This window comes from Morone saxatilis, unplaced genomic scaffold (assembly GCF_004916995.1).
Source record: "Morone saxatilis isolate NCDOM2014 unplaced genomic scaffold, NCSU_SB_2.0 Contig6, whole genome shotgun sequence".
Classification (NCBI taxonomy): Eukaryota; Metazoa; Chordata; class Actinopteri; family Moronidae; genus Morone; species Morone saxatilis.
The window spans coordinates 7,994,089-8,003,247 of NW_023340206.1; the positions used below are offsets into that span (position 1 = coordinate 7,994,089).

The 9,159-nt window shown below is 40.7% G+C and overlaps 1 protein-coding gene across 8 annotated transcripts in view; it reads left to right on the forward strand.

The window, feature by feature from the left end:
- The window catches only part of dmd (dystrophin), a gene marked incomplete at its 5' end in the record, with an annotated part of 195,686 nt that overhangs the window by 144,315 nt on the left and 42,212 nt on the right, over positions 1 to 9,159 (forward strand). For 6 of the 8 annotated variants that reach the window (XM_035677552.1, XM_035677560.1, XM_035677555.1 and 3 more), the window contains 2 exon segments: positions 4,682 to 4,745; positions 7,623 to 7,658. In XM_035677552.1, coding sequence (XP_035533445.1) covers positions 4,682 to 4,745; positions 7,623 to 7,658 — 100 coding nt within the window. 8 annotated transcript variants of the gene reach the window in all.

Genomic DNA, 9,159 nt, shown 5'->3' on the forward strand with positions numbered 1-9,159 from the left:
GAAGACTGAAACTAGAGATTGAGACCAGAAACTCATCAGGAAACTGTTTACTGAGCTCATAAATCAACTGAGAAGTCAACTCATTTCTCCATAAGACTGAATGGTATTAAATGTATTTAGTATATTTTCACCACATTACCTCGCTGTCAGACAGTCCTTTACGACAGGGAACTGAAGCCGCCATATCCAAATACGTTCTCTCCAAAGCCACCAGACTCCTTTGACAAAAGCAGAGCACCGGAGTCGCTGGTCTATTACTCCATCGATCCGCAGCCACCAAAGTTCGGATCCAGTTCAATGTGTTAAAACACCAACGTTAGACAATAACACACTAACAAGCTCACCGATGGAGGGCAGTGGTGGACCAGAACTCTCGTGTTCTGCGAGGTGAAAAACACTTTTTAAGTGGAGTCTGGTGGCTTTGAAGAAAGTGACTTTAGTTCCCCGTCGCTCCTCTTTATAAGAACAGAATCACATCCAACACACGTTGAGATTTTCACCTTTCTCTCACAATATCGTTTAAACTAGCACAGCACGTTCTGCTTTTCACTTCCTGCCCTCCAAACGAGCTATGGTCTGTGAATGTCTTGCAGCATGTTCTCTTATATTATTGTAGATTCTGATAATTATGTTAAATGGTATCGTGCATGATAGAAAATCCACCTTTCATTGTGGTTTGAATGCAAAACCCTTCTGCAGTTCTCTTTCCAATAGTTGTGGTAATAAAGTCACTGAATTTAAATCAAATAAAAGGAGCAAATGGAAGAAAAATGCAGAGAAACAGAGACAAAGACTGGGACAGAGGGCAAAAAATAAGGATAGAGCAGCAGCAAGAAAGGCAAGAAAGACGAGGAACAAGCAGATTTTACACAGAGAGGGAAATAAAAGAAGAGCGAGGGAGAAATAAATAAAGATAGATGAAGGGAGGGAGGGAGGGATGTTGTGGGTGCAGCTCTCCAGTTGGTGTTGCTATGGCCCTGCCCTCCCTGCTCACTGAGCCATTTCCTGTTTTTGACCTGAAATCTTTATTTAGAGCCATCCCTCCTCTCTGCTCTGCATTCATGAGTCAACTCGGGAGTCCAGAGAGATGAACACAGGACTAAAATCAGATCTCCATTCACCACAGAAGCTATGTGTGCACACGCACAGAGCAACGCCGGACAGCCCGCCCGTTAGCCGTCCTCCAGCTGAGGTTGCATTCAGGCTTCTGCATAATGTCGATATATAACTGAATATTCTCATCTTTTATTGTTTGACTGGCAGTTTCCATGAGCTTTGCTGTCTGCGCTGATCGAGCTGAGTCAGTTTAACCTTAACAAATCTGTCCAATGATGGAGGTTTTTGTGTCCCTGCAGCCTTCAGCCAGTATTTTAAAGTATTTCACTGTGATATCAGTTCATTATAGTGGAGTAATGGATCCTAAATACATCTACACAGATATTTGGTGTTTGTTTGGTGTGTTGAACTCTGGTGAGCAGTAGCTGTTAGCCGTGTTGACAGCGCTGACCTTTGAGACAACAGAAAGCCAAAATGGAGGACGCTTACACAGCTTATTAGTTCTACACCATCCACTTTCATTTAACCCTTTTCTGTCTAAAAATAAACACAAGTTTGCAGTTTTGAGACAAAAATCAAAAGTACAAATATGACTTTTGAGTTAACTATGAATGAACTCATTTCCCCCGTTAAGCGCCCGAGCTCATAGTTAGCTTGTTAGCTCGGAAAACGTTATGCCAGAGAACAAAATGCCAGAGTGGAGTAAACGACGCTAGCACAGCAATTCTTGAACCAAATATTTCACAAAGATGTGTGAATTAATTTTGTTTTGCCACTAGTCGTGTTTCCATTAACACATTTTGAAGAGTCGCGTTGGAAAACGTTGATGAAAACTACAAATTCTGCAAATAAGTTTTTTGAAAACTTATTAATTTGCTAATTAATCGGAGATGGAAACACTTTTTTCTCAATAATTTCTGATACGACGAACATTTAACAAACACTTTATTTTGCACTGTTCAATGTTCGACTAACGCTCTTCATCATGAACGCTGTCTCCCACCAACAGTTCTCAATAAGTCCTGTAAAGTCTGCACTGTCTGCACAAACAGGGACGCTTGTATTGTGATGGTGGGTGTTGTCAGTGCACAACTGGGTGAGCGTGCAGCAGGGGGCATCAGGGGCACTAACGGCCCACTCTCTGCCCCAGGATGCTCCACTGGGTGTTTTTGTCTTCACAGACTCTGCTGCTGTTTTGTTTGAGTGTACTGGACATCTTCCTGCCATCTGCCGCCAGGTTGGACGGACACTCGCAGTGTCAATAAAAGAATAAATGAATGGTATTTTAGTGTTTCTGTGGTAAAAAGGAGGCAGATATTAATAATCTAAGATGAAATACTTTTCATAAATTAAACGCATTATTGTATTAGAATCTATCTAAATAAGGGCTTATCACAGCAGCTGTAAACATGAACATTGCTTCCACTTTACAGTTTCAAAGTTATTGTTAATGTTTAATTAACTCGTCTTATACTGAAAGGGAGAGATACTGTGTGTGTGTGTGAGAGAGAGAAAGAGATAAGACAAAATGTGTTAAACAAAATGAGAGACACCCACCTCCTGACAGCATCTCAGTGGCACTCAATAAGTGACGTGTTAGCGAGAGAGAAAGAGTGACACAGCGCTCAACTGTCAGCGGGTCACTGAATAACTGAATAAGTGATGAGAGGGAGAGAGCATTTAAAGACTGTCACTCATTTGGCTGCTCGTCGAGCGTATGATGGTGTATCGATCTGTTTACGCAACTTGTTTTTCTAGTTTTATCACTGAATTCCAGTATGACCCAGCACTTAACTCGATATGGCCGAGGCTCTCATCCGCATCACAGTCACACATTGATGAAAGCATATAGATGAAAGTCCCTCATTGATTTTTGCATTGAATGAAAGAGAAGTATGGACCCAAACTCTTTTGGTATAAACAGGCCGGCACACAGCTTTGCCATTTAAGTTCAAATATTTTAAAGATCCCTACCAGACATATTCAGATATATTTTTCTGCAAAAAAAAAAAAAATATCTACTCCGTCTTCCTCGATAAAAATTCCAGAATATGAAAACAAATCATTTTTAGTAATATATTTGTCACCAATATCACTGTAAACTGTGTGCCGTATTAGAATGAAAAGCTTCAAATTAGCAAATCATTTTGCCATTCTCTTAGTGGGTTTGGTGAACGGTCAGTTGGTGGTTAATAATAATGATTATAATAAATTATATAATATATAATAATATATTTCTAGTGCAAGCACAGTTGGAGACTGCATGCATACAGTGTTTCAGTAAACTGCCGAAGGTAAACAGCAGCCTTTGGAGTCAGTTCCTATCTGTCAGCTGAACCATTTTTCCTTCATATTTAAAAATTACATGGTTCAAAATCCATTTTCAAAGAAGCAGAGATATCATTTTGTCCAACAACAGCAGCTTTAATAGACTGCAAAAAATAACCCAACTATCACTGTTTCTCTTGCACTTAGTGTTGTTATCACTATTATTTTCTCCACCCACATATTACAGCTGCATGTAAAATGTGGACAGAGGTAATGTACTTTAAAAGGAGAGTGACAAAGGTTAAAAATTGAATCTGAATGCATTAAACATTGCAGATTAATGATGTATAAACTTGTAAAACTATGAGGATGATTTTTGCCATTTAAGGATGTCCACCTGGAGCCACTCATCAAACTGCTAGCTGCTTTTCCTCATCAATTCTCTTTAGTTTAATTACAGCTCATCTGCAGAGTAATTAAAAGACCACAGATAACAAAAGATCACAACATCACTCACGCGCTCACGGCGGTGATTAAAATTGAAGAACCACAGGGGGGCTTGCATGAAAAAACGAGGGGAAAGAAAGAAACAAAAGTGAAATTGACACTTCAGATACAAATGAAGTGGTTAAATGGCAGTAACATATTCTGTAAGGTGGTGGAACAGCAACTACGTACTTATGACATCCAGAGAAAAAACATAGATTGAGATATTCCTTATAGGTCAAATATCCACAGTGTCACATTTTGTTCATATATAAATGTTCCATCCAGCTCCATAATGAAGCCATAATAAATAAAGCAGGACATATAGAGATGGTGATGAGGTTATAATAGAGGCGACAGAGATGAGGGAGATATTGTGAGAGCAGCGAGAATGTACACATTTTTCAGATCTCACTGCTGTGTTGATGTACGCTGCATGTGTTCTGGCATTTGTCCCGCGATGCATCGTTCTGTTTTTAACTGCAGCAAATTTTACCCGTGGGGCACAATAACGCTTATACAGCGGGTAGTTTCAGCCAAGCCGTCTGATTGGTCAGAGATGCATTCCAACTGTGCTGACAAGTCCCAGAAAGCACAGTCTGCTTTAATGGTTGGTGTGCCAACTCTTGTGGGCATAATAAGCGAGATAATTAGCAATATTTCTTGTTTTTCTGCTGTTTTTCATTATCACGTATATTACTTTGAAGAGAACTTTTCATTACACGTGATATTTGTGGTTAACTGCTGCATACACATTTTCTGCATGCTTTTGTTAGACCTGCAAGATGTTGATCCTGCAGTAAAATTTGAAAAGTTAAACAGCCTGTGGACAGTTTGAACAGTTGTTGTGACCCTTGTTTCTCTGTCTCAGCAGGATCTGTAGAGAGCCCCTTCGAGCAGGGCATCTCCCCAAACAACGTGCCCTACTACATAAAGTAAGTACTGACCTCTGAGCTGTGGCCCAGCAGACCTCCTCACTGCTGCTTATATAACAGGTCCTCTGGACTGCACATAGTCTGATCTGACAGGTTTGTTCAGTTAGTACTAGTTCTAGTGAGGCTGACAGGTGCTAATGTTCTGGTTAAATGTCATGGGAGAAACACTAATCTGTAATGTGAGTGTGCTAACATTTTAACAAAGTGTGCTTTGCATTGATGCTGAAGTCACTAAAGCCTAGAGAGTGCAGACATGTCTTGAAGCAGAGCAACATCAGCTGCCTCGATAAACTAATGTCACTACCAGCAGTCAGGGTTTTTCCACCGTCGTGCAAGCTGTTAAATTAAAAAAGAATGATCAAGGACTCAGTGTTAAACATCTTCTGGGTCTGTTAGAGCCTGTGTGGTCAGACATCAGGGGCTTCTGAACTCTTCTCCAGCACAACACGCTGTTTTCACCAAACGTTTCTGGCTCCAACACCAAAAAATGTGCCAACCTGTCCTGGATGTAAAAGTGATTATAATGATTCATGTAAACCATCAAACTGGCAATCTATGATATCTCATCCAGAATAAATACACAATTTAATAAAGATCTGAAACATTTATTACATGTAACAGAACGGAAACAGATGTCTAGCTGTTTGTTAAAACTAGATTATACCCTTTATGACTAACAATCTTTCATCTTTACCTATCGGTGGGTAAAAGGGTCAAATCAGCAGCAAATTCTGTACTCAAAACACAAGAACAAACTGAAATATCTACCATCTCTTGATGTTCAAAGATGAATTTAATTTCAAAGTCCCTCTGCAGTTGATCTTAACACATTCATCCTTAAAGTAAATGTGCAAACAAACAAATATAATCCAGTGGACTCTACAAGTCTGGTTCTTTATTAAAGTGTCCAATGTAGAAATCCAGAATACATGCCTCTTAAGATTCAGCTTCTCCAAATCCCCCTTCCCCCTCCTCTCTTTGACAACTCCTCACTTCCTTTATATTCCAGGAAAAGAGACTGGATGATGTATTTCCATGAAATGTTCTGCAACTGGAAAAATCTCTTTTATACACCATGTAGCACTTTTATGTTCCGCTAGTCTTTATTCAAGTTCTCAAATAAGTCACGTCAATCTTCTGTTAACATATCCATGTGGAAAATGATATGCAGGAAAAGGAGAATAGTGGAGAGATTCAAACCTTTTTTACCCACTGATGGTAAATAAAGTGCGGTGTACTGGAGAAGAGACACATTTTAATTTTGATGGACCTTAATTGCAGCTCACACTAGTTTACTGTTGGATCTAATTTCCTTCAATGAAATAAACTTGTCTTTTCAGCAAACAGACACCTTAAAATTATTATCCCAATAACGTTACTTGCTGGAAATAGTGTGATCGTAATCTTTATATCTTAACTCATGGCGTAGCAGTTGGCATAAACAGAAAAAGGTTTAAATGATGTTCTGTGTAATGTCCCGTCCTAACATCCTGTTTCAGCAAAGTCACATTGAAGAAGTGAGATGAAACTAAAACGTTGTTACATTCTGTCTTTTAATACCGAGCGTGGCACAATGTGTTGTTTGGCTTACCTGGTATCTCTTACTATCTAATGGTGTCTCATCCTTTATTTGTTGACATTTTACTCATCTGTCGGTTCATCCATCCATACAGTCGTCCATCTATCTGTCCATTCATTCAGCCCAAGGTAACATGAGGGAAACAAAGCGGATCCAAACATATGTGTTATAGGTTGGGACAGTCTTTCTTTGAGACGCAGAACAGTGAGCGATGGTTGGTTGGTAGATCAGACATTTTAACCTCAGTCCAAGCTAAGTTACCCACATCAGCCCCCTTAGTTCAGTCTTCCCAACCGCTGATGATAACATCTTCACAAGGCAAAAATTAAAACCCCTTATGTGTTAAAACTTATATTACAATATGTCTCCAAACAGCCAGCTAACCCAGATGTTTACTAAGTCTTTGCAGTCTCTAAATGTAGACATTATTTACTTCATTATGTCTGGAAACATGCTTGTCGAGCAGTTGAGTCCCTGTTCGCGCTGCAGTGCCCTGGTGAATGCTGGGAGACTGTTTACTACTCATCAGCACATAGCAGAAGTTTTGGAGGTGGGGTGTGTTAGCACAGTAGTAAGCACAGTCTTACAACTTCTGCCTCAGCGCTGCAGGGAGCACAGACAGTTGCCTAACTGTTGGTGAGTCGATACAGCAAAGGAGCTTCACATGAGGGATAGTTGATGATGATTTTTGGACCCACATGCAAATCATTTGGCTACAACTAATCCGACAAATGTTTCCTCCAACTGGATACATTTTATGTTTGTTTTCTTGGAGCTCATTAATTGAAAGAGGAGTGCCACAGAAATCCAGAGGGGCTTTAAACCCCTTTTTTTGCCCAATATGGCAGCAACATTGACGTATGGCAGTCAATGCAGTGTCTATGTATGTACTATATCTCTATCTATGCAGTGGTTCACCAACTAGCCCTGTGAGCAGTTACATAGGCTTAGCTCTCTGCCTCACATTCCTAACTCACTGGTCAGAATAACCCCACAGTATCATTGGTCGAGCTCTCTTCCTGCTTCTTCTACAGTCAGAGAGCTCATACAGTAGTTTGCACCGGCTTGGTAATCAGCAACTAGCAGTTTGGCGTGTTTGAGTTAACACTTAATGACTGAGTGAGAGAGACTGCATGTGACTGGGACAACATGCTTGGTTGATCCTGAGAGTTTTGACGCAGCTCTTCGTTTGACGTGGAATTAACTGCAAGTGAGGGAAACACTCTGAACTGAGAGAAGAGAGGAGGAAGGAGGGAGGGAGGGAAAGAGAAGTGACAGATTCTCCTCTCCACACGCAGTGAGAAAGCTGGAGCTGACCAGATGACCGAGACCCTGTGAGTGCCAGCTGACCACACACACACTCACACACACACAAACACACACAAACACCTGTCTACACACACACACACACATTAACATCCTTCACTGTATGCAGCATGCCCACACACATATGTGTAGAAAACATACTCACAAACATACATCATATGGCCAGAAGTATGTGGACATGCCACAACAGCCTCCACTGTCCTACAATCTTTCATTTTATGCTGTTTTATACATATATAATATATTAATATTGTACTTTTTACTCCACTACATGTATCTGACAGCTATTGTTGATAGTTACTTTACAGATTGTGAATTTATATACAAAATATAAAATGGTTTTATAAAATAGGGCTGCAACTAACTATTTTCTTCATTCATTAATCAGGTTATTATATGGTCCTAAAATTCTCTCACTGGAGCAAATGTTCTTCTGCCTGAAAAATAAAAATTAATTAAACACATTTCTGTTCATCATCAAATTGTTTTGTACCATTTTATAACTATATTATTAAAATGGTGTTTATATGAGTAATAATAACCCAATGATGTGTAAAAATACAATTTTACCTCATAGTACTTGCGTTAAGGCTCGCAGTCGACGTTCCAGTTCATCCCAAAGGTGTTGGATTGGGTTGTGGTCAAAGCTCGAGTTCTTCCACACCAAACTAGGACAACCACCCCCTAACTGTTTGCCACAAAGTTGGGAGCGTACTGTCTAAATATCACCGTATGCTTCCCTGGAACTAAAGGGGCCAAACCAAAAGTATGCAAACGTTTACAGGGGTGTCCGCATAGTTTTGGCCATATTGTGTCCATGCAGACTTCACACACACTGCCGCAGCCTGTGTGCAAACATACAATACACCCACTCAGGCTATAGCCTACACACACACACTCAACAACACACCCACACTGTGTCTCATGCATACAAACACACTCTCATACACATTCAGGGCACAGTGCGACAACATATGGCCAACCAACTGCTTCTGTTGCGCGATCACTTGTCTGCTTCTGGAGATGATTTCCTCAAACCTGCAACATCCACCTTGCCCCCCCCCCACCCAATACCCACCGGCCTCCCTTCACCAATCTGTGAGTGTGTGTTTGATTTGCCTCACTGCAAGCGAGCTCCCCTGACTCCCGGGTGGAGTCCTCAGATTAAATCCATAACCTCCTACACCAACACAGTCAGCTGCAAAATGATGTGCGACAGCTTAAAATCAGTAATCAGGAATTGTTTGATGTGTTGACTTCAACCCGCTCCGTCCTCACCTTCCGTCTCAGTCTCTCACTGTCTCTCACCTACACACACACACACACACGTACACACACTCAGGTATAAAGACATACTGTTGTGGTGGGATAAAATAACAGTTGAGACTTGCCTACAAATTACAGGCTGGTCTTCTCTCTTTGCTGGTGCAACATAGCCTACATTTCTCAAGCCTTGAACATTGATTCCCAAAGCAAAGAGAACCCCCTCCTCCTCTTCCTCCCCCCCCT